General features: G+C 47.5%; 1 protein-coding gene across 1 annotated transcript in view; it reads right to left on the bottom strand.

The window, feature by feature from the left end:
- Positions 1 to 15318: 15318 nt before the first annotated feature.
- LOC144173330 (gonadotropin-releasing hormone II receptor-like) overlaps positions 15319 to 26124 on the bottom strand; it is a 159634-nt gene continuing 148828 nt past the window's right edge. Inside the window, exon 5 of the mRNA XM_077701812.1 lies at positions 15319 to 17413. Coding sequence (XP_077557938.1) covers positions 16958 to 17413 — 456 coding nt within the window. The 3' untranslated portion in view covers positions 15319 to 16957. The remainder of the gene's footprint in view (positions 17414 to 26124) is intronic.

Here is a 26124-nt window from a genome sequence, read left to right as displayed (position 1 = left end):
TCATGCTGCAAACCCATTCAGCTGACCAAATTACCATCCGCACAAACAGTCAATTTGCCCTCAGAGAATTCGCAACTAACTCCTTACCTGCGCACATTCATCACGAGCTGACATGCTACACGGCAGCCCACAGTCACCTGCACGTATTTCTAGAATCAGTCACCGGACATCAGTGAATTGTAGGGAATGAAAAGGCTCATGCCCTTGCTCGTGCGAATCGAAACCCGAGCGACCCGCAACCCTGGCCCCAGGGCTACAGCCCTAAGGAAGAACGTTCCGCCCATCGCAAGGCTCGGAGGCAACAGCTGAAGGATCTTTGCACTTCACACCGCAATCTTCCTCCTCCCACTTCTGACCTCACACTCCGCGAAGGCACTTACATCCGCCAGGCTCAGACTCTCTCCCTCCCTTGTGACCTCGTTCTTCACTATATAATGACCCGAGATGGCCCGCCCCACTGTTACGTGTGTGGTGCCTATCCCGACGTTAAACACACTTACTGGACTTGTCCTCTCGCCAGGCGATCACCTCACTTTCTTCATCCACACCTTTTACCATTCCACATTCCATACTCAATGGAAAGCTGGGTCGCTCCTCCCATCCTTTGGCCTCGGCTCGCCCGGCACATTGCCCATGTGCGGGGCCCTGACCCCTGAGGAATTCCCGCCTGAACGCATTCGAGGCCCACCAAAACCCCATTTTCGGCAGCCCGGTCATGGGCCGCTTTAAATAAAGTTTGATGTCTCTCTCTCTCAAATATCTCTGACGAAATACAATTTACGGGAAAAACGGTGTTCTCTGAGTCAAATAGTTTTTAAAAGGTTAGCTGCCACACCAAGTATTTCATATCTCTGCAATTTATTTAGCAAAATATTATGGCAGATTGATTCAAATACTTTTTTAAGGTCTAAAAACAGCCAAATTGTGAACTGCCTGTTTTCAGTGTTTGCAAGTATTTTATCTCTAATGTACCGGAATGCTTGATTTAGATTTTGGGAAACCAAATTGGTATTTAGAAATTACATTGTGTTCAAGAAAGAAAGGCGACAGTTTATTATAGATTACTCCCTCAGATACCTTGGAAAATACTTATAATAACAAGGCATAAATTTACTTCGCATCAATAAACTTTTCATAAGTGACACTACCTTAAGCGTGGTAATCGTTGTGTTTATTCTGTGGTAGTTATTTTCATATGCTACTCCTCCAAATTCCCTTGTTGTCCTCTCGCCAGCATGTTTTTTTTTGGCAACTATTACATTACTCGTGTAGTTCACCTGCTGTTCATCCGCACCATCAGAAACCGGCGTGATTGCACTTTTTCTTAATTTGGGGGAAGATGCTTTCCGAAAGAGTTTGCTCCGAAACACAAAATTTAGGGGCAGGATAAAATTGAAATAGAGTCACGACTACAATCGCACAGTCACTTTCTTGATTACGCCTTTGGCCGGTGGCCGCCATTCAATAATTTCACTGCGATGTTATAAGGACAGGGCAAAAAACTGGCTGATGTCCAGACATTGCTTCATTTGTTTTTCTTCATACGTAGGTTAACTCTTCAAATTTTGGGTTAAAATCGCTATGAATGTTCGATGGGTGTAGCAGTCTTTTTAATCAACCAAACTTACATTTTGTCTTTATGATCCTTTTCATACGCATCTAAATGCCGAATACAGAGAACGATTGCTCATAAGAATACTACAAATGCTGAATCTGAAACGCAGATGTGTTGCGTAGACGGGGTGAAATACGTCGCTTGAGGGAAAGGAAAAAAGGGTAGCCTTTTCAGACACCGAAACTCCTACATTCACCGTGCTTGTACTCTGCCTTGTTGTTCGGATGCCAAAATAAAAAAAGGCTGAGTTTCGAATATTTTTCCCGTAGTAATCACATAAACTCAGAGGCTCTTACGTCATTGTTTAAAGAAAGCAGGGTTTAGTGATGACTTCAGTTCTTATTTTAGAAGGATGCCTCACATCTAGTGATTACTGAAGTTCTTACGTTTGAAGGATGCCGCTTCCCTAAAAGAGCACTATTACTCTTAAGAGCTGAACTTAAGAGCTGAGAAGACGACGTCTGCCCTTTTGAGACTACCCTTTTGGAATCCCTGTCGTAAACGTCGCGTATCCTGCTCTCGAGCGCTTAGTTATATAGAGAGATGCCATTGAGGGAATAAGTGGCAGAAGTCTGAGTGCCCTATATACGAGCACCTGATTCTACACCTTTAAAAAGCGCTTAGTGCTGCGCTGCCTCAAAACTTGAGTAAAAGGGACCGATGTGTACTGGCCGGTGCCATCAAGGCAGCTAGCGATCGGCCGTTTTCCAGAACCGACCTAAGGGAAAACCCGAGCGCTTAGTTTAGCGTCCACATGTACTAAGGCGAGCACACTTCCTCGTTCGAACATTTCACTTTCGAAATGGGAAACATTATTTCATTAGTTGTCGCGTCGTGTTTTGTACGTTAAGTCGAATACTTTTTATGGTGAAAAAAGGTATTCAGCCGTACTTTCAGCGTGGCTTGAACAGAATTATTTGGCATATTCGCACGCAAAGGTGAAAAAACTGCCATGCTACAAAGATATAACGTCATATGGCGTGAAAAATCAGACCTAAAGAAGAACCAAGTAAATAATACACAGACACGAGGGTTGACTAACAACTGATCACTCTGTATTGTCACAAGCAACATAAAGAAAAAGAAATAATGACGTCACATCACGTCGATGAAGGAAACACACGAAAAACACACACAAATGTCCGAAGTGCATGCGTATTCGCTGAGCCATCATCGCGCTAAGCAAATGTTTAGGTAGCCAAGTTCCTTTTGGTAGAGGGCTTCCGAAGGGGGGCTCACACAATCTTCGCCACGCTTGGCTATCATTCCACGCCTCATAGATTTGGCGTAAGCGTGTGTTGCGAGACCTTTTTAGCACCATCGTGTGTTCTAAACTCGGGGAGCATTCATCGGCTTTGCAGTGCGCTACCAGATTACTTCCTGTACCGACTCGGAGGGTGCAGGCTTGCTCTTTTAGGCACTAACGCTTTATATTGCCTGCGGCAATAAAGAGCGCGTAGTTGTTAGCCAGCGCCCGTTTCGGTGTATTCGTTTCTTCGTCCTTATTTGACGCTGTTTTTTCGCCGTATGATGCAAAACAAACTAGCCAAATTTAATAGGTTAGTCAGAATATTTAACGGCTTATTCGGGTAACCTCAACCTAACATTTTTATTGGCGCCTCTAGCGGCTGAACAAGTCGCGAAGGTGGTTTATTAGTTTTCATAAACTATCTTTGCTCGGAAGTCACAGAATCATCATTATTTGAGGGATCGCTCAGGGGTCGGAGAATCATCATTACTTGTGTAATCAAGTATCTCTGACGATTATGGCAACGACAAGAGTTCAGTTTTCCGGCACCTAAACACTTATTCCCAGCAGTTCCTTGACGGCTATGATTGTCGTCTATATGCGTTACGAGTTTCTTGGGTTGTGAAAGAAATTATATTATCTAGTTCGTGTTTGTATTCAAGTGACCGGATAAAACAGAAGTAGGGGCCCGACTACAGTCGCACGGTCATGTTTCCTTGTGATGGCTTTGATGGGCAGCCGCCAATAGCAGAAACATGACCCTAAAGATAGTTTTCAGTACGCAAACCCACGATATCATCCAGAGGTACAATAAAACGGAAATAGGGGTACCACTACTGTAATGTGTCAAGGGCACCCCCTGACAGGGGATGCATCAAAACCCCCGGAAAAAGAGAACGAAGAAACAGAAATTTGAATGGCGTGTCAAGAGCGCACGAACACCGCGACGGAACCACCAGGAGGGCACCCCAGTTTCCCAAGACGTCACCGCCTTCGACGAGGCCCGCACCGCCCCGACCCTCGCGTTGTTAGCGGCGTGGCGCCACACCCACTGCCTGCACGCATCAGCAGGGATGCCCGCTGCCTGCTTCTCCGCATGCGGCTCGACTGCTGCAATGTGGCGGAGCGCCTGCACCGACACGGGCGAAAGGACTACCCCACATGTGTGGACTGACCGGAACCAGAAACGCTGGAGCACCTACTCTGATTCGGCCCCCGCCACGCGGGCCAGAGAGCAGAGCTCCACCGAGCGCTCCAGCGTCGAGGCCTTCCCAGCGCCGGCATGGAGGACCTTAAGTTCCCGAAGGGGCCTGCGGCAACCCAACGGGAAGCCTTCGCCCATCTGCTTCATTACCTGGAGACGACCGGCCTTACGCAGCGGCTGTAGCCCGGAGTGCAGTGCCCGAACTGATGTGCGCGGACTGATAGCTTTCTAGGACTGACTCTTTTTAGGACTCACTGACTGACTCTAGGACTCTTTGTACCTTTTTTTCTCTCTCTCCCTCTGTCTCTCTCCATTTTATACTGTCACTCCCCCTCTACTTCCCTTCCCTCCACTGGGTTTTATGCAGGTGAGCTCCCTGCCGAGCTCAAAATATCCCCAGTGCCTTTCCTTTCCTTTTCCTCTCCCGCCAACCACAAACAAACAACAACAACAACTCCTACGGCATCATGGCCAACTATGGTAGTGAAATGGGGACCCAATCCGAGAACGCCGCGAACGAGCCAGGCGGCACTGTTACCAAATATGGAAATGAAAAGGCAGAGAGCCAGTCAGAGTGTGACAGGATGGAGTCCACAAAAAGGGGAAGCAGGGAACCAGGAGACAGAAGGAGCCCGTGAGCTTCGAGGAACGAGCCTGGGGGCCTGGGAGGCCTGACCAACTATGCCTACCATGCCTGGGAAGGAGCGGATTCACCTTGCATCGGCTGCGCCGTCCTAGTCGCACCACCAACCTGTGTATTGGGGGCTCCAGCGGCAAAGGTCGGGTACCGGTTCCCGAGCGTCCGCGCTCCGTCGACTGTTGCTGTGACGTCCGCGAAAGGCTACGTTCGGCATCCTCCTGGTTACCTCCGGCAGCAGCCGCTACCACGAGGGTAGCCGCCGAGGAACCACCTTAGGACGCATGGGGCCCACGCCACCCACGGAACGACCGGGCGGCGCGTTGCCAGCAACACCACGAAACGACTACGGCTACTACCGCGTCGCGGTAACGCAACGGGTGCGACATTTCAGCTCCGATGACCAGGGTAGACCAGTCAAATAGGGACACGTTTGTATAGAACACAATTATTGAATAGTTGTTGTAGAGATTTTTCTTAGGACACTATGATTGCATACTAGTGAGGGAAGAAGGATTTTTTATTTTGGCTGTGTCAGTGACTAAATTTTAGTTTGGATTGCCTTTTGTTATAACCAATTAAGGGACTTATTTGGATTGGTTTTGTGCTGTTTATTTCTTGAGCGGCTTGTTTTAGGGCTATCCGGGTGTGTGTATTAAATGTTTGTTTTGTTCAACCCGTCGACGGCTCTCCCGCGTCGATTTCTCTAAGCTGGCCGAGATCCCACCATCCCACGTGACAACTACAATCGTAGCACGTTTCTTTGTCACGCCTCTGGCCAATGGCTGCCATTCAAACATGACCCGGCGCTGTTATTCAAAAAAGCGGCTGATGGCTAGCCAATGCTTCATCTGTTTTTCTCGAATCTCCAAGACCTCTGTGTAGCAGGCGTGGTTAGGGCCTATCCGTAGTTCACGTCTTAATTTCATTGAAGGCACTTGACACAAGAAGACACCAACATTTCCGTGAAATTTACCGAGCCCACATTCCGCTGCACCCGTCCCACATTTTAGCCGACGAACCAACGTTTTTGGTTAAACGTGTTGTGAAGTTTTTAGCAGAGGGAAAATTTCGACAGCTCTTGTCATATCACGCATAATCATCCAGGACCCATACACCAGCCATTTTTATTGTCTTGTGCTTCGTTTCAGTTTTACTTTTACGTACAGGCTTTAAAATTTACAGTGACATCATTCATTAAACAACTTTATTTGGCATTCTTTGTCCCAGTTGGCATTGCATTAAACATCAACATTCATCACCATCATCACCATCGTCGTCGTCTTCGTCGTCATCTTTGTCGTTTTTTTTTTCGTACGTTAGTTAACTCTTCGAATTTTGGGTTAAAATCGGTATGAATGTCATTTGGTCAAACCAGTTTTTTGGGGACGAAGCCCTTCAGGTTCTGGGGCGGTTGGCGTCTCCTGTCGTCCTCGTAATCGTCGTTTCATGTAGTCATCGTACTAAAACACCGGGAAACTCGTTGACGCCTCGCGCTGGAACGTAACGTGTACTAACAAAAAACCCCGGGACACTCGTTTACACCTCACGCTGGAGCGCTTCGAAAGGCTTATTAAAAAACACGGGAAACTTGTTTACGCCTCGCACTAGAACGTAATGCGTACTAAAAATCACCAGGACAGCCGTTTCCGCCTCGCGCTAGTTCCTAATGCGTACTAAAAACACCGGAACACTCGATAACTCCTCTCGCTAGAGAGCTTCGTGCTTCAAAGACAAGATACTTTTAGAGAAGAGCTGTATACCTCTACCTCCAACGGCTTCTTCCGCGTTGGAAAAAAACGCCAAGGCGCCAAGAATAGACTTATACACTCCATGCTTCGCACCTCCCCAGGTTTCACGTTCGCGGTGATGGCCCGTAATTTTTTTTTTACTTGGTCTTTCTTCTTTCGCTACAGTTCCACTTTGGGTTCGGTGTGCTAAAAAATAACGGTTCGCTTTCCAGTGCTGCTCCAACAAAACACCAGTTCGGTTTCAGTGTTCTGTTCAGTTCAATTTTGATTTGACACCTTGATAAATACTATGACTAACACTGACATGATCTCCCACCAACAACATCGTACTCGGATCGTGACCACGAACCCCGCAAAAAAACCTCCTAGGCTTGGCAACGAACTTCTAAGAGGGATGCAGAAATGTATATTCACTATCATGCATAGCTACTGAGGGCGGGCTCATTCACAACACACCTTTTTAATGAACCAAACTGATATTTTGCCTTTATGGCCGTCTTCACACGCATTTAAAGGCCGAATCAGAAGCCCAACGGCTTATACGAGCACTGAAAATGCTGAATGCGAAATGCAGATGTGCTTATGGGGCGAGTTGAAAAAGCTCGCTTTAGCGAAGGAAGAAAATTGTTAGTCTTTTAAGACATCAAAACTCCTGCATTCGCCGTGCTAATAAATTGCCTTCTTGTCCCGATGTACACACAAAAAACAGTGAATTTCGAGTGCCTTTTCTGTAGTAATCACATAAACCAAGAAGCAAATGCTCATTCGTTATTGTTTAGGCAAAGCAGAGTTAGTGTTGTTATTTTTGAAGGACGCCGCTTTTCGAGTGATGACTGAAGTTTTTACGTTTGAAGGACGCCGTTTCCTTGCAACAGTCCTATTACTCAAACACTGAACTTCAGTGCTGGGAAGACGACCTCTACCATCTTTGAGACAGCCCTTTTTGAAATTGCCTGTCGTAAACTTCTCATATCCTGCTCAGGAGCGCTTAGTTATACAGAGCGATGCCATTGTGGGGGAAAAATGGAAGAAGACTGAGCACCTTACGAGCACGTGATTCTAAATCTTCAAAAAGAGAACAGTGCAGCGTTTGCTCAAATACGGGAGTACACGGGATGAATGTGCACTGACTGGTGACATCAAGGCAGCAAGCATTCTGGAGTTTTTTACAACCGACATTTGGGGAAAACCTGACGGCCTAGTTTAGCGTCCACATCTACTGAGGCGCACGAACTTTCTCGCTCAAAGATATCGCTTTAGAATTGGGAAACATAAGTTTGCGTGTTGGAGCGTCGAAATGTGTAGGCTAAATCGAAGACTTGTTATGATGAAAAACGGTATACAGTCGTACTTTTAACGTTTTTTGAACTGAAGATTTTGGAATTTTTTTGACGTCAGGGCAAAAGAACTACCAGACTACGACTATATAACGTCATATGGAGAAACTACAGCGCCAAACAAGACAGGAATACACAGACTCGAGCGCTGACTAACAACTGAGCATTCTTTATTGCCACAGGCAACAAAAGGGAAAAGGGAATGACATCAGACCGAGTCAGTGACCAAAACACATAAAAACAAACAAATGTCCGAAGTGCAAGCGTATTCGCTATGATCGAGAACATATGATCCATATGATCCAGAACAAACTAGCAAACTGGAACAAACTGGAACAAACAAACTGGAGCATATGATCCAGAACAAACTAGCCAAAGTTAATAGCTTTAGTCACAATATTTAAAGGTTTATTCGGGTGAACTCATCGTCACATTTTGATTGGCGCCTCTAGAAACTGAACAAGTCGCGAAGATGGTTTATGAGTTTTTGAAGCTATCTTTGCTGGGAGGTCAGAGAATCATAATTAGTTGAGCGATCTCTCGGGAGTCGGAGGATCATCATTTCTTGTCTAATCAACTATCTTTGAGGATTATTACGGCACCTGAACAGTTATTCCCTCCAGTTCCATGACGACTATGATAATGATCTCTACGCGTTGCGAGTTTCTTGGGTTGCGAAGGACATTGTAATATCGCTCTGTTTAGTAGACGTCTCTGCGAAAAAGTGTCATCGGAGAACTTCTCTTTCAAGGAGCCATGAAAAGAAAATACAACTTCGTTTAATTTGAAAGAGCTAGGATTCAGTGTCTCACTCAGCTTCATTACAGCGACAATAGATGTTTTTTAACGAAAAAAAGCAAGAAGTACTTAAAACTTTCAAATTTTGCGCCACAGTGACGTGTTATGAGCAAGAATGACGTCATACGGGCCAACAATGAAACATAATTTTCAGTGCATTAACTGCACGTTAGCATTCAAGTGATGCGGTCAAATGGAACTACTAGAGGCCCCATTATAGACATCCAGTCATGTGAGGTCGCAACAGGTCAGTTAGGCGGCCGCCAATCGCACAAAACAAGGTTCCGTGACGTCATAAAAAAGTTGCGAAAAATTGGCTTGGGGGTCGCGACTGCTTCACACGTTTTCTTTAATATCTCCGTTATTGGTTCGAAGATTGCGATGATATTGGTATCATTGTTATCGGGACTAAGCAGTCTTTCTAATAAACCCAACTTGTATTTTGTCTTCATGGCTCCTTTAAGGTAGCGGCCACATACAGCGACATATCGATTGATTTATTTCAACTCCTTCACAATTAGCGTATTTGACCTCCTTTGTGCATTTCGGTTCCTGCTGTTCAGACAGAACTTCACGGCGAGCTGCCCTGCTGCCATGTTATAACTTTGTTAGTTCTCGTGATGGTCGTAGGCGCTTTATCATGGCCGGGACATGTTAGACAAACATTTGCCAAATAATTTGTACTTTTAGTTTTTTAACAATGCCACCAAAGATTTAAAATTCCTTCATGAATGACGGACGTAGCCAGAAAAGCTCTCTTAAAGGAGCAGGGACACGAAATGTCAAAGCTGAGACAAGTTTGTAGAATGCTTTCTTTTTATCAGGAGATATCTTCCAGCAAGTTTCCACAGTAGCCGTCCAGTATACCATATTTTAAATCCATTTTAACCTTTGCCCGCATGAGAAAGCCCAGAGCGGGCCAGCATGACATCATCTGCTACTTACCCCAAACCTTGCTCCGTGCCCCAAACTGACTGCCAACGTCGGGGCTTCCGTGACGTAGCCGACGAGCTGGCTGTGGTTGGCGCGCGCTGCTACACCATGGGTTCATTTCAGTGTTTTGGGACTGACGTCATGCTGCCCGAGGGCGCGGGGATGATGACGACCTGGGTCGGTCTGGGCGAGCGCGTGCGCTCGCTCGCGCGCGCGTCCAGACTGGCAGCGGTGCGACAAGAATGGTGACGTCAGATGCTACCTCCTGTCCTGGCGGCCGCTCGGCGCTCCTTTTGTCGAAAGCGAAAATGACACGAAGAAACGAGGCCGTAAATTATTGTTTACTCTGCGATCAACCGTCTGATGTGCCATCCTATGATACGTGGGCTAATACGCACCCATAGCAGCGATAAAAGACGGAACACGAAAATTTTGTGTCAGTACTCCTTTAAAGGGTCCATGAAGACAAAATACAACTTTGGATAACTTGAAAGAGTTGGGCTTCAGTACCTCACTCAGCTCCATTCCGGCCACGAAAAACGTTTTTTAACCGATAAAACGCAAGAAATACTTAGGAACTTTCAAATTTCGCGCCACAGCGACGTGTTATCGGCAGTAGGGACGTCACATGGGCCATCACTAAAAACATAATTTTCAGTGTCTTAGCTGCAGGTTAGCATTCAAGTGATTCGATCAAACGGAACTAGTGGCCCACTACAATCGTCAAGTCATGTGTCCTGACGATTGATCAGTTCGGCCACTGTCAATCGCCCAAACAAGATTCTGTGACGTCATAAAAAAGTTGCCGGAAACGGGCTAGCGAGTCGCCACTCCTCCACGCGTTTTCTTTAATATCTCCGTTATTTTTTCGAAGTTTGTGATGATATCGGCATCATTGTTATCACGACAGAGCAGTCTTTCTAATGAACCAAACTTGTATTTTGTCTTCATGGCCCCTTTAAGCATGGATACTTAATGCATGTTTTAAATACCATTTCGCTGCTTCTGCTCTTTTAAATCACTTTCAAGCATTACTTTTATGCCTCTGGGACACCACCTTCCACCATTGTTGATTTCAATCTAAGTTTTTAGCCAGCGCCACAGGAATTGATTCGCTCACGGCGCAAGTACCGTTGCCGCAGTTATCAACAGGGTTACATTGTGCATTCATTGTTGGTAGAGTCGAATCTGCTTTGAAGGGACACTGAAGGGAATTTGTCAAGCGCTTTTTTTGTGCTTCCGCTGCGTAGACTTGCTCAAATAAACACAATTTTCATTGTTTATCCGGGTGATAAGGTGGCATTTAGTTTATAAGGCGTGAAAGAAGAAAAACTACCCTGCGAGGTTTGCGGCGGCTGCACCGACTAACCCTAGTGACATAAATAAAAGGTGCTACGTGATTGGACGATGTCCGTGATTAAAATTCAAACTAGTTTAGGTTTCGGTTCTGTGAAACAACATGCTTCCGACGTGATTGTTGGATGAGTATTCTCGATATTTCAGTAACTGGTATACCCCGCTTCTGCCATGTTATCGGCTGTAAAATGCGTCGATAAGCATAGCAGCACGTCTTGGAATCGTAACAATAGCTAGCCGAGGCGTATGCAGTGGATGAACGCCCTCCGTGTCACCGCAGACATTCAAATGTGATGCGCTTTCCCCCTTCTTTGCAGCTTGCCTAGCTCGTGCCTGTATCGTAAGAGGAGTGTTCGCACCAAGCCAAGGGGCGGCTGATTCTGGACTTCGCTCGCAAGCATTCTGCGCTTATGGCAACATCACGCCAACAGAACTCGCCAGTGCGTCAGTGTCAGGCTACACGAGTTCTGCAAACTGGGTCGGGGAGGAAGGAATCCATTGGCCAAAAACAAATGAATCAAGTTAAAAAAACACTGCAGTATCGGGGATTCGAACTACCGACTTGCAAATTAACAAACCTTGTGCTCCAGATAGACCATACGCCAGCGATGCCAAAGGCGCGAATAAAACGTATATAATGTATCGCCAGTTGACATTTCCATTTAGTTTTGAGCAGTTCAGGCAGCTTAGATGAATATTTTTTGTGTAGCGCTAGTGCAGTAAGCGTCCCCGAAATTCCCACAATATTTCACGCCTAGGGACTGCGTTCCTTCGGCGGAAAAGCGTTGACACATGTGTGATGGTGCTGCTGACCGCTTAACTAGTTAACCGAGCGCAAAAAAAGTACTTTCTGCACCCTGGTTTTACGTTGTACGATAAATGTTTCGGTTTATTTTAACTCCTTAGCACCCATATGAACTTCGCTGACTATTCTCCCGCCTTTAACGGCCTTAGATATTTACTAGCGTGGCATGTGGCCTTTTGTGGAGCGACTTCGACTTGGAGCTAGATACAGTCTAGAAACTAACAAACCAAAGGCAATTTTTTCCTGGCACAAACATGCCGCGGGGTAGTTTCAACTGGGCGAACGAATTGCAACGACCCGCCGGCCGCGGGCCGACGAAACGCTGGCCGACTGATTCTGTCAGATGATAGGCACGCCACGCAGTAGGCAAGTCAAGCCAAGCAATCAGAGAGGATGCAGAGAGGAGGATAGCATTTCCCAGTTGATTTTTATACGGAATTAAGCCTCGTAAATGCAGCGAAAGTGGTTGAAACATGGCATAGAGACCCCGGACTATATTGTGCGCTAATAATCCCGCAATATTTGCAAATCACTTAGGTGTTCCTTTAATGAACATAGAAATTTTCCCAGCTTCACTGACTTCATGTCGCGAACTCTAATGTTAATAGCGAATCTCCCTGGCGTTCCCTAATCGCAAGGCTAAGCTTCGTAGAACTTCTTAAAGCCATCAGATCGATTCCTATTCACAATTCATTTTTGCCGTGTTTCACTGCTCGCGCCATCTGCCTTTTGCTACTTTTGAACTTAAGCGCCCGTGGCGCCCCCACTTGGTGCCTCTTTTGCCACGAGGGGGAACCACGAGTGCTTTTTTTTTTTCACGGTGTTCTTTTAATTGAATATCGGGAAAATTAAGCAACCACGTATTTTTAATTAAAAGAACGATACAAATATTCCTTCGGTATTGATGTCTTGCCTCAATTATGCCAATGTTTTCATTTTGCTCAACAATGTTGAGAAGTGTGAAAATTGCCACCAGATTTATTAGATTGGAAAAGCTTTGCCTATACAAGCGTTTCGATCAAGCCTTCATTTAACTTGCTGCGTGTGTGCTGGACGCTTGCTCTCCCTGTCAGTTCAAGCGCTCTCCACATCGCTGCAACCGGGTTGCCACGTTTTCCCCACGAAAGCCTCGACCAAGAAGATCTTTCCTGTTAACAGCCTCACTAATACTTTTAATGAACTCAACCAGACCGTATTCGCACCCAGCCAATCACCAGAACCGCCTCAGGTGTACGCTACCGCGGCCATCGCCGCCACCGCAGTAACCGATGCCACCAAAGATGGGTTGCGAACTCGGAGGCAGACCGAACAACCGTTCCCGAGGTGTCAGAAATTACCCAATTTTTTGAATCGCAAGCGCTTGAACGCGCTGGCTTAGCCAATTAGGAAAGTTTCAAAAAATGGGCTCAGCTTGCACTGGTGGTGGAAGGCTAGAGTAAACAGCGGTGCTTGTGCGCTCTTGGTAAGGAACTTATTCTTCGGTAATCCGGACCTTCTTCGGCCTTCCCATGGCAGGAGCACGTACGTAAGGAATAGAGGAGGCGAGGGATCCATCGCCGCGCCGTCTGTTCCAAGCTTTTACTCGCCTGCGATGTTACGGCCAAGTTCCGCCTTCACACTTGTCCGTTGCTCAGAGAGAGGAGAGCGGACCGCACACAATCTACGTGCGTATGTTGCGAAGAGGTTACGTCACTCGGTGCTCTCGCAGATGGTTGGCGAGGAATCGCTGTTGCTATAGGCACGTTGTACCGGACAGAGGCCGCTGTGAGCGCAGCACTTTTCCTACTAAAGTTGTCTGTAACGCACGCTAGGGTGTCAGTAATGAAGTGGCGATTCCTCGACTCGTTATCACCCACTGCCTGCAGCACGCCGTGCCAGCGATCTATGGGGTTGACACTGAGTCACGGTGTGACGGCCGTGATGAATGCATCGGTTGCTTCCTGCCATTCGTATTATCTGCAACCTGATTGGTCGGCTACAATATCAACAGCTAACGCATTTTCGTCTGCGCCACTTAAACTGTTCGTTCTTCTCGGCCTTGTTATCATGACGTTACCTTAGATGCCTTCTTTGTGTGGGTGCGCGTGCGTGACTCGTGATAATCCCGGCTGTTGCTGTCTAGGACAGGGCGCCGACACTTACGTGCTATGAATGTTACGAACCGAGCCCGGGATATGCGTGACATCTTTCCTACAAGAAATTGCCCCCCGAACCACAAGGATATAGAAAACGGCGCTGCTGCTTGCGATGGAAACGTCGGCTTAACGTGCCTATACTCGGGTACAAGTTAAGAACGCAAATAGTTCATGTAGTCTATCACACCACCGAAGCGACCGACCCGGATGTCAACGCGCGCGCACGTTTTGAAAGGAGATTGCGCTTAATGCGTAACACTGTCTTCTATTTCACACTTAGTTATTTTGTCATAGCTGCAGGAATTTATAAGCCGATTAAGTTCGAGAAATCGCGGAATCCACTCGTGTCACATTCAAAATACTCGGAGTAAGAAACTTTTTGCGCCGCGCGAAGTAATAGCCGGCTGCGGCGATAAGGCGCAGGGGATCTTCAGTTGCTGTTCTTAAGTTGTCTCCGAGTGTAGGCCAACTCATGTGATTGACCTTACACGATGTTTGGTGGGAACATGTCACGTGACTAGCTTAACGTGGTTTAGCGGGAACATTCCACGTGAGGGCATTGCGGGGTTTTTGCAGAAAATGTCGCGTGACTACTTTACGTCATATTGGCGGGAGCACTGCTCGTGCCTAGTTTTACGTGATATTACGTGATGTTTACGGGAACATGTGACGTGCTAGGCACTGTTAAAACCGATCTCCGTCGTTATAAGCGTGGCGAGCTATCGAATTGCCTACGATGGAATCAAAATAAGCACTGCAATATGCTCAAGCCCAGGATCAATGTTGAACCTATATAACCCACTGCCCGAACGTGTTTTCGGCAACTTCGAGTAGTATTTTAGTACATGCGCTGTTCGCACACAATAGCTTCTGAGTACCAACAGCCCCCCCCCCCCTCCCCCCCCCCAGTGCGCTCATAAATCCCAAAATCATAGCTGAATGTCGCAGTGCAAAGCCGCAGAGGACAGATCCGTGGTGTAGTGCTCCCTAATGATACTTCATGGTCATGTTGTTTGACGAGCTACCTCAAATTCGCCCTCATGAAGATGTTGAGTGAAAACTTCACTCTCTTTTCTTGCACTGTCGGGCCAACACCAACGGTATATAGTACAGATTTTATCGCGCCTAGCTCGTCGGAACCATTGCACTAATCAACATCGAGTAAATTTTCTATATTGACAATCGAACGACGTCAAGTATTGACCCAGTGCATGGTTGACCGACTATTATACAGCAGCGACCCATTTCTGGAGAACGAACCTAGACGTACCAGCGAAAGGTAGGCTCACCACGACGTTGTTCGTTACAAATATGGGCCGTAATTTTCTCTACGCTCAGGTAAACACATCGTACCTATGTACCTCGACAAGCCTTGACCTTACCGGGAGATGCTGGCAGGAGTTTCTGCTTTGAGACAATGCACAATGGCTATGCCACAGAATGTATGTATCTGATTGAAAAAACAGTAGACTGACAAATAGGACTTGATTCTATTTATTTATTAGTAAAATGTATCATGACATATATCCCGGGGCGAAATGCGCAAATGTTGAATTCAAAGTCGGAATGCAAATTACACGAACCCCTACGAAATTTCAACACTACGTATTTTACCGCGAAAACGGCAGCAATCTTGGTATTTCAGACACGCTTTAAGAGATAACCACACGCACGCGCTTGCGCGCTCGATTCCACGCGCTCACCCGCCGCGGTGGCTCAGTGGCTAAGGCGTTGCGCTGCTGAGCACGAGGTCGCGGGTTCGATTCCCGGCCGCGGCGGCCGCTTTTCTGATGGAGGCGAAAAGCAAAAACGCCCGTGTGTACGAGATTTCGGCGCACGTTAAAGATCCCCAGGTGGTCAAAATTAATCCGGAGCCCTCCACTACGGCGCGCCTCATCGCCTGCGTTGCGTCGGCGCGTTAAACCCTACAATCAATCAATCAATTCCACGCGCTCAGGTGCCCGTGCGCCATCTCGCGACGGCCGGACACCGGGCGCGAGGCTAGAGTGAACTAGAATACCAAGTATTCTAGTTCACTCCAGCGAGGCGAAGCGCGTCGCGTTCTCGATGGTCGCTCTCTCCTGCGCGCCTACCGGCCGGGACCAATCAGAGCCGCCGCTCGACGCGCTTCCATTTCCCAGGTAGCCACCTTATCCCAGGCCGGGTGGGCGGCGGCGGCAGCGGATGAATCCGCCGGTGGCCGCAAACAACAGCGTCGCTGCCGCTGCCCGTCTCCTCGTTGTGATAAATCGGCGTAGTTGCTTCGTTAGCCGCAAAGGTTTTTCGGCTACATGCGCTTCCTCCGTGCCACACCAGCAAAATACGCTATCGGTGAATAACAACGGACGCAATAAAACTTCGTCGCCGGAGGCTCTCAGCCGTCGTGTGTGCCTTGCGAAGCGGCGATGCAGCTGTGTTTTTGTTGGAAGCTGGCATTAAAGGTGATGTTGCTCTGCTGTAGGATGACAAACCGACGTTTATGTGGGTTGCGATGTCAGTAGTGTTTGGCGCTGTGCGGTCGGGCCATGTCGACAAGGCGGACCCGGAGGCGAAGGGGCGGACCCGTCGCCTCCGTGTGGGTGCTTGCCCTCTCACTGGTTACAGTGAACTATAATACGTTCACTGTAAACTCGTCACACGCTTGGGCGCGTCGACACGATAACGGGTGTGGAACCGAGCGAACGGGTGCGTGCGCGCGGTTACCGCTTTATTCACATCGAACGAACGTTCTGACTGACGTCCGGCTGCAGTCATAGTCATGTGCGTTTTCAAAATTCCTCTTGTAACACTATCTCCGGCTGTTTGAAGCCAACCTTCGGTAGTCTCAGAATCCGTACCAGCCACATTCTGAACTATAACGCATTACCGTGTAACATTACCTCAATTGCTTCCGCAATGCTTAAAAAGTGGTGCAATAACACTACACCTTAAGCAAAAGGACGTCTGTCCGGATAATTCGGAGTATTATTAAGAGCCTTCATTTGAGCAACGTCACAGTTATAACACAATCTCTCCTCTCCTCATTCTCTCCAATGACAGCAGTGTTCAGAAGGAGCCTGATGAGATGATACACGAGCAATGAGATGCCACGAGACACTGTTACTTGAACGAACACCAATTCAAACGCAGGTTCCAGTTCACACTTGAGCGACTGCAGTAGTGTTCCCATTGAGCGCCACTAAGGGCAGCGAGGATACGTCCATACACCGCAGGCTGTACTGCCGGCTTGACTGGCGCTTCGCCAGCGCTGGGCTCGCCAGCGAGCCGGCATCGAGGGCACAGGTGGTCGTGGACACAGGCGCGGTGCGGCCCACGGCAGCACCGCCTATACGGAACGTGGAATCGCGGCCACTGATGCTTCGGTTCCGGGAAGCATTACTGGACCAAGGCAGAATGTCGCAGAGACCACGGCGGATGTGCACGTTGAAGAGCCCGTAGAAGATGGGGTTCACCGCGCTGTTGATCAGCGCGACTGTCTCGGCGAACACGATCACTCCGCGGGGTACCTTGATGCAGTAGTGGCTGTGGATGCGCACGTTATGCACGGTGAAGTACGGGATCCAGCAGAGAAGAAAGCTCGCAATGATGCACACCTGCGAAGTGGAGCGGAGATACTCGTTAGGCTTAGCTTCATTCGTAATATCTGCTTCGTGGCTAAATACGGTTGTCCTCCATAAAAAGGTTCTCAACAAAGAACTGAGCAGCATGCTTAAGTTCTGTGGCATGAAAAACGAGATCCGCGGTTGCGCGATCCGGTTTACTGATTGCCGCTTCCTAATGACCCGCTTTTGTGCTCAGCCTCTAGCTGAAGCATTTTTTTGCAAGTGTTCTGTATTCACAGAACAAGCCATTGGTCTGCGTGAAATTCAAGAGCTCAAGTATACTCGACTTACTCGCATCAATGCTTGAATGTGGGCCAGTTGGTTAGAGCAATCAAATGTGATAAAAACAGCGCAGCTAGAGACAGCGCACAAAGGAAGAAACACACGGGACCAGCGCTGCACACAGAACCAGCACACACAACCAGCACACAGAACCAGTACACAGTATTTCAGTACAGCAGTACACAGCACACAGTACACAGTACAGTCTACCCAGTACAGTACACAGCAAGTACACAGTAGGCCAGCACACCAGTTCACGGACACAGAAAGACACAGGACCGGCGCTATAGTCCTGTCTCTCTTCCTTTGCGTCCTGTCTCTAGCTGCGCTGGTTTTGCCATGTTTCATTATTCGCATTTCTAAATGTCCTGTGCAGACAAGATGCAAATTTAACAGTTTTAAAAATGTTTCCTTTCTTCACTTTTTTTTTAGCCGGGAAGTTCTGGCTAAGGTGATCCACAGGGACCGAGTGGAGTAAGAAAATGACAGAGCAAGCTGTTAAAGATTCAGGCTGTTGCACAAATGTTATATGAATCCCGCCTATGTCAACTAGCCTAAGGCTCCATGAGTATTTTTTTTTATTCTAGCTGTCGCATGCTATGCATTGGCGAATTCTAACCAAAGTGAAATTGGTTGCATTTTTCAGTTAGCCTTTCCGCATTGCGAATGCGTTCTTTTTTTAAACTTTTGACGTAGCGAGCTCTGCTGTTTTGATAGGTGCATTTACCTAACTAAAGAGCCCTGCCGCGGAGCTGACAACCGTTTTCGTTCTTTTCTCCGTACCAGGCGCAATTGCGAAAAGTAGCAGTTGTTGCCGGCGCAGAAGGTATCCCCCGGAATACTCCACCGCAGCAGACATCTTTTTTAGCCGTTGCATGGCATTGGTGGGGATTTTATTTACAGCGACTATAGAATGCGTTCCTACGGCAACCGAAAGGAAGCCGGCGAACAACGGCGACCCGTTGTATGTGACATCACACAAGAACTCGGACAATGGGACCAATTTGTACAATGAGAGTATATAATGCTTGACGAAAAACCAGAATAAAAGAAGACAAACTCTTTTATTGAGCTTCTAAGCTATGTGATGTGCGCAGGGAAGTAGCTAACTGACCATGTTTTAAAAGCGTTTCAGATATTCCAAAGTTTCCTGAAAGTACAGCAGGACAGTTTCAAAAAAACCTTGAATCATTCTAAGGTCCAATTTCTCGCGTTCCTTCCACCTCATCCTCTCTCTCTCTCTCTTTCCCTCGCACACGCACACGCATTGCTAAGTTGGGACAGCATCCTTACGCCTTTTTCGGCAGTGTCAACGAGGCGGTTCGCGTGGATTCCCCCTTCTCAGCAAATGATGGAGCTGGTTGATAAATGAATGAGGTACATGGTGCTGAGAGGGGAACGGGCGGGCGTCCAGACAAGCAAGCGCGGAGCCAGTGTCCTTACAGCATCATGCAGGCTAACTAGAACCCCGGGCGATTTCAATTACTGCGGCATCCTTCGTTACAGCGAGGCAAATTCATTAAACTGGCGCGCTTCACTACGCGCTCGAGTTTATTGGGAGCTGCCAGCGCTCGACAATAAACAACTAGCGAACGGGGCTCGCGCTTACTGTAATTAGGCCCGCTGCTCTCGCTGTGCATCTGCGGACACTGTTATAACGAAACATGTCCCCAGGAATTAGGGAGAGTTTTATGCGGAACAGGCGGAGTGGCTTCCAACCAAACAGGACCGATTGCGTTGCTGAAAAGCTACTTGTTATGTTGCTTTTCGAGATAAATTAAAACGTTCGTTAGATGGCTCGTACTTAGGCGCGTTTCTTTTTTGGTACATTCCCTGCGCAAACTTAAGTGCAGCGGCTACCAGACCTGGTAGTTAACATGACGGCCCACTGTGCGCGTATAGAAATAACGGTGCAGCTCGTAAAATGTTTGCTTTAAGAGCAGTCTTCGCATTTTCGCGGGTTAGAGATGCTGTCACTAGCCATTATTCAGGCGATTTTCTTTTTGGAGGAAAATCGTCCCTGCACCACCATGTTCTGCAATTTCCTATTCTCCATGCTTACACGCGTGCCGATAAGGTGTATTGAATATATTATAATGATCAATCAATAAATCAAGTTGAGGCGCTGTCGAAGAGCAGTCCGAGGTCTTTGATCTCGTCAACTCTAGACAGAAAGTCGCCGTCAATACTGTAGCGAAAAAAATGTGGTTCGTTTTTCGCCGATAAGACATGGCCTTTGTTTTCCCAGGATTGAGCTTTAATCTGTTACTTGAGCACTATTCAGCACAGCAGAATATATCTTGCTCCACGGCAACAGTCATCGATGGACTCAATGCGTCTGAATATTTCGATATCGTCACCGTAGAGACGAAAATAATATTTTTTTTTGAAATTCCGGCTGATACATTGTTTACAAAAGTGGAAAACAAGAGAGGGCCCAACACGCAGTCTTGGGGCGCACCCCTGGTTGTTCTGTACATCGTGGACGTCTGCCCGCTAACGCTAATGAAACTGAACCGAATGCCTAGATAACAACCCACCAATGCCACGAGTGGTGTATCATTGCCCAACTGCAAACTCTTATCAAGTAACAAGGCGTGGCAAACAATATCAAATGCTTTGCTCAGGTCACAGTACACAACGTCCAACTGGCTTCTCTAGAAACCTGCAGCCGAGGCCTACTCCATCACGCAGGGGAGATTAGTTGTTGTCGACCTTCTTGACATAAAACCGTGCTGTTGTGCAAAGGTGTCGTACAGAACTTGCCAGTACTTTGTGGAGCACTGTCTGAAAAAGCTTGGAGAGAGTGTTCTATAATTTTTTGCATCAGATTTGGTGCTTGACTTGAAAATGGGACGCACTCGAGAAATTTTCTACTGACGAGGGACCTCGTTTGTTTTTCGACAGTGATTGAATATCGAAGTAAAAACAGGAACAAAAATGCTGCCGTATGTTTTTAAAATAGCAGGAGGTATTCTGTCAGGGCCACACGACCGCGATGGTTTCATGCGCCTTACACTCTCAAGAACCAACTTCTCGTCAAATAGTACTAAGCTAGAGCCCTGTACATGATTCAACATTACGGCTATTTCACAGTCATCTCGCTGGCCATATGTAGAACCGAAATGCTGCGCAAAACGGTTGGCGAAATCATTAGCTTCTTCCCCAGAGGAATCAACAAGACGGATGTGCTCATGTAGGTTATTATTACCGGATCAAATATATCTCCCAAATGTTGCAGGCTGAGAATTACGCTGCTCTCCACGCAATCAAGATAGGAGCGCTACTTGCGCCCATATTGGCTTGCACATATGTAACGCTAAGAGTGGAGGTCCTCTTTCCATTCATCAAGCCGGGTTGTCTTACATTTGCTGTAGCAGCGGTCTTTTACTTAAGGGCGGTAAGAAGTTCATTAGAGAACAAGAAGGGGTGTTTTGAATGTCAGGGTTTGCACTTGGGAACAAACTGATTCATGCCGCTTTTGACTATTTCAGTGAACTGTTCGGCCTGTGCACCGCAATCAGGGGGTTCTCAAAATGTTAACCAATCAAACGAAAAAAAAAAGTTATACAAGCCTATGTAATCACCACGGGCATAACAGTAGGGACAGAATTCCTTATTGTTCAGTGAGGCACTGTATACATCGCTGAATCGAGACGGGAGCAGAAACTAAGAAAGGAGGATGAAGCTTGTCGGGTTTGACAAAAGAAATATCAGACAACGATACTCGCGCGTTCTGAATGTCTGAAAAGCAAAGATATAAGATATCTTGAGAGCTGTTTTTGATAATATTTAGTTGCCCCACGGACGTTAAGTCTACGAAGTTTAAAATCATGCTGTATTTCTGCTGTACGTAGTAATTGCAGCGTTGATGGGTAAGATTCTTCCAATAACAATAATCATAATAATAATAACAATCATTCTACTCAGGCGCACTGCAGGACGAAGGCCTCATCCATTGACCTCCAACCACTCCTGCCCAATTAATAATGGTTTGTTAATGTCATATATTAAGTTGCAAGTATTTCACTGCAAGCAATTAATTGCTTGCAACTGTTTTATCGTTACCCTAAAAATCAACATACCTTACGGAACACAAGCCTTGCAATCAGCAAATATACATTTTAAACACAATGCTAGCAGTTCTTGTTGCGAGTCTGGGCCCTGTCAATATGTCGTTCTTAAAGCGAAAGTTTTCTAAGTGGGACTGGTGGCGTTCTGTCAAAAACTAACGCATTTCCCTCTAGACGAGCTTGACAACAGCTCTAACGAGATCTCTCTCTGGACACACGGCGCGCACGTGAAACGCGCTTCCATTGTGTCAAAATGGTTACTTGAAAATCGCGAGAAAGGAACAGTTCAAGATAAGACAACACAGGCATTGACAATGAAGAAGGAGCACAATAGTGTAGCTTTATTTTATAAACCAGATTAGGGTATACATCTACGCCGTTCGTAGACGCGTTTACTTAGTGCGGAAAAAATCGTCGCATGGGTTCGTTTTCCGTTTGCGATTTCAGACTTTGAAGGCACGAAGATAGGTTGGACGCACTTTTATCTTTCGCGCTTCTCTCAAAGTTCTTTACGAAGGTATGGTAATTTTTTTTTTTGAGAGTGAACAGCGATACATGCCCGAGGTGGAGCATGCAAGCCGCGTTGCTTCCTTCCAAGAAATTTCGGACGTCGCTTCCCAGTTGAAATAACCTGAAGCATAGTTTCGTGAGGAGCGTTCATATGTAGTCAGTGCATTTTCGCAGATGTGTTAACTAGGCTTGCACCAGGGACGTACCCAGAGGGTGGGCCGTACCCCCTTCCCCGCGCCACCTCTCTTCTCCCCTCGCAGACATTCTAAAGCACTGCCATATGAATCCTGGGCTTGATAGCTATTTGAGGCTTTTTTTTTTTCGAAAAGAGCCAAATCCACCTAAGGGGAATTTGAGGGGAAAAAACGAAAGTTTGGAACCGGACCTAAATGCAGTGCTGTCAGAACTATTAAATGACATGTTTCACATGTCAGCTAGGGGAAATGTATAGCGACAAATAATTAAGAATTATGCGGAGAATTTGAGGAATATTAGGATAAGTTCAGGTTTGGCTCGTACTCAGTTCAAACAGACAAGTTGGTGCGGCATTCTTATGAAAATTTTATTGGAATCGACTTTCAAGGACGGTATACATACTGTTTTAAGCAAAAAAGGCAATAAACATGCAGCAGAGCTTAAAGAACAGTAAAACTATACATGAAGAGCCGGTGAGTCCGCTTGGCAGCATTAGCAACTCTTTTCGAATGGCTCCGTCGGGTACGTATTCGGTCACGCCTGAAAACACTCATGAAGCTCTTCATTGCCTTGTGATAAATTTCCAAAACGCTTCACAAGAAGCCTGCTCATATCATCTTCCATGGCTTGCCATGGCTTGTAAGAGGCAGCTAATTTGTTAGGTAGGAAATGAGAAATATGGGAGTAATAACAATAATAATAACCAGATTTACTCCGTAAGGACGAGGGAGACGAGACAAAATGATAGTATCACACCTCTCAGTTTCATTTCGTTCCCTTCCGTTCACGTTATCGTAGACGTGTGGCGGCTGATTATTTGCCGATCTCCTCATTGCTCTCTAAACTCATAATAAGCCAGCTCTCAAAAGCAAAAAAAAAAAAAAAAAAACAAGTGATGCAAAAACGCACAAAACAGCCCGAAACGTCACACCAAATGCGAAATCCCATTGGGCAAATGAATTTGCATCATTTGATCCGTGCCACAGCAGGGTCTCGTTCATTTTCCACACGAAGTAAGATCTGAGTACACGTTTGCAGGGAATTGTCTCAGCTATTTATTCGCCACATTTTTTTAGGGGAAAGTTGCCGCGATTTTCTTGGCAGTGCAGTTTTATCTGACTTAGTTTTGGTTTGTGGATTAGGTTCATTTCGAAAAAAAAATACGCCTCATTTGGTGGTCAACGTGAAATTAAAAAAAAACAAATGTCGTATGCTGGTATCCCCCACAAACGGAACTGAAACTAAAGCGTGGCAAGCTGTTCGCATGGCGACGCAGTGAAACATCCCCCTCGCGAGGGGCACGATCAAATTCAGAACATTTCCGGGGGCGCACGACGTTAAGTAGTTTGCGTTACGTTAATGTTGTTGCACTTGTTGCAACTGCTGACGAGAGAGCGCTCGTCAGCAGTAAAATTGGCAGCCTCGGCACATCTTGAGTCCGATAGAGGGGAGAGAGTGTCCTTGAAACGTGCCTGGGCGCGCTATCGAATGTTGATCGTGCCGATAGCGAAACGTCTGAGCCGGGCATGTCGAGGCGAGCGATGCGGACAACTACGGACGCCAAGAACGGGTGACATCGGGAGTTAAAGAAATGCTCTGCATTTAAAACAGGCGATGTTTGTTCGCTCCGTTTACGCGGAAGCCAGTTGTCCAGTACCGCTGTACACTGGCTTCGTGCTCTGCTGCCGGCCTGCCACTTGCAATTCGCTGCACCCCCTTTACCCTGTCCGTCTGAAATCGGTGCTTCCGTTCTCTCGACTGCAGTACTTATCGCTTGTTTCGCCCGGGTGGCGGTTTCAGCCGCTCCGGTCGCATACGTTTTGGTGGGGAAGGAAATTTTTAGTCTTTAAACATTCAACAAATCCCTGCATCCTAGCGCGCCGTTGTGGTGGCCAATACTGTCGCCCATGCCTGGTGTTTGTGGCTCAACCGTTTCCTTTCCTGAACCGAACTCCGTTTCCTTTCCTGAGCCGAACTCCCAGCGCGTTTTTCACTAGTTTTCATGGAAATGCTGCTTTTGCGTTTGTCGGTAAGAAGGGTAAGAAGTCTGCTTGCCACAGGGAAACCCGCTGTAGGGTTTCTCTACGCGATGCCTTCCAATGTCCGGCTCGCGCACGTGTGCAGCGTCCGCCGAACAAGCCAGGGCGACACAAGGGCTTGGAACCGGATGGCGACGAGCGGAGTGGCGCGAGGGGATGCTTGACCCCATCGCCCGGCGCCTCTAACCTTACGCCCGCTTAGGGAAAGCTACCGTGGGAGTACAAAAGCCCTGTTCCACAGTCGGCGCGTCCGTCTGGCGAAGAAGGATCACTCAAAAAGGAAGCTCAAGAACGTTACCAAGCCCGGCGACGGCAGGGTGACAAAGTGAAGGCGTGCATCGCGGCTGTACGGCTGCAAGAGACACCGGCGGCATTCCTTTGGACAACTAAAGGCATTGGACATTCCCGCAGTGACAGCGGCACTGTTGATTGTTAGCCATTGTGGTTAATGGCTGCTATGCACAACGGCGGTGTAGGGATGCCTGCGCCGGTGGACCCCGTCGGGGCGATGACCCACCTCCCTTCTCGTCGCTTTGCCGTGTCCCCCAAGCCGTCGGCGAAGTGACAGCCCTTTGGGACGGCCTTGCTGGCGACCTTCTACGAGGCTTTTGGGAAGACTCGTTTCCTCCCGACTTTCTGGGGCGGCGGACAAGGGGGCGCGGGGGTCAATATCCTAATTGTACGTGTGTTTCTGTGTGGAGGCTGCTTCGCTTGCGACTGCATGCGCAATTTTGCTGAGTTTGTCCGGAGCTGCGGTCAAGAGCGGTCGCATCAAGACTTGCTCTCGTGGCAGTTTCTGGGCGCCAGAGCCCCACGAATTTCTCACCAACCATGCGGCGGTTCGGCACCCTTTTTGGCCCCCGGGCCCCCATCAGGGATCATGCCGCGATACCCTTTTTGTGCGCTGTGGCACCTTTTAATTGTAATCCAGTTTTCATTGTCTTGTGTTATCTTATGTTCATGCTTCGTCGTCTCCTGTAAATAAGTGTTAATAGACTTTTTCTTCATCATCTACTTGCCTCGTCTCATCATCGGGTGCTTCACCATCCTCCACGACGACACCACCCACCTCAACAACGAACCAAACTTTACTGGCGGGTTTACGGACCCGAAGTTGCATTCCTATGAACAGACCTCGAGAACACCGGGCTTCAGCGGGGAAGTGCACGGAGTCAAGGTGGCCAATGATCAACATGAGAGAGATGGGTGCGCACCGGGCGATTGGTAAGAATGAACCCGGGCCGGACATCTCGAAGGACACCAACCAGACTTTTGTCCGAGCGAAATTTCGGCTTGAAAATTGGACTGCGAACTGTGTCTTTGTATTAGAGAGTTTATAAAACCCCGAGTATATCGGATGAAAATACGAGGTGCATTAAACATAGCGTAGTCTCACGATGTCGGAGTATCGTCAAGGTGTCGGCAGAGAGCAACGAGTTTACTTCACCAACGGGCCGAACGAGAGGACAGCGGAGAAGCTCATTCCCGCCTTGCAGGACAAGCCACGCTGCGACGCCGAGGAAGCGACAAGGCGCATCCCTGGACATAACAAGGTTGTTTACAAAATCGCCATAGGTTAGCGCTGACGCTATGGCGCTTGCCA

The sequence above is a fragment of the Haemaphysalis longicornis genome, unplaced genomic scaffold (genome assembly GCF_048455015.1).
Source record: "Haemaphysalis longicornis isolate Haplotype H1 unplaced genomic scaffold, Haemaphysalis longicornis Haplotype H1 scaffold_3, whole genome shotgun sequence".
Classification (NCBI taxonomy): domain Eukaryota; kingdom Metazoa; phylum Arthropoda; class Arachnida; order Ixodida; family Ixodidae; genus Haemaphysalis; species Haemaphysalis longicornis.
This window is presented reverse-complemented; position numbering and strand designations above follow the sequence as displayed.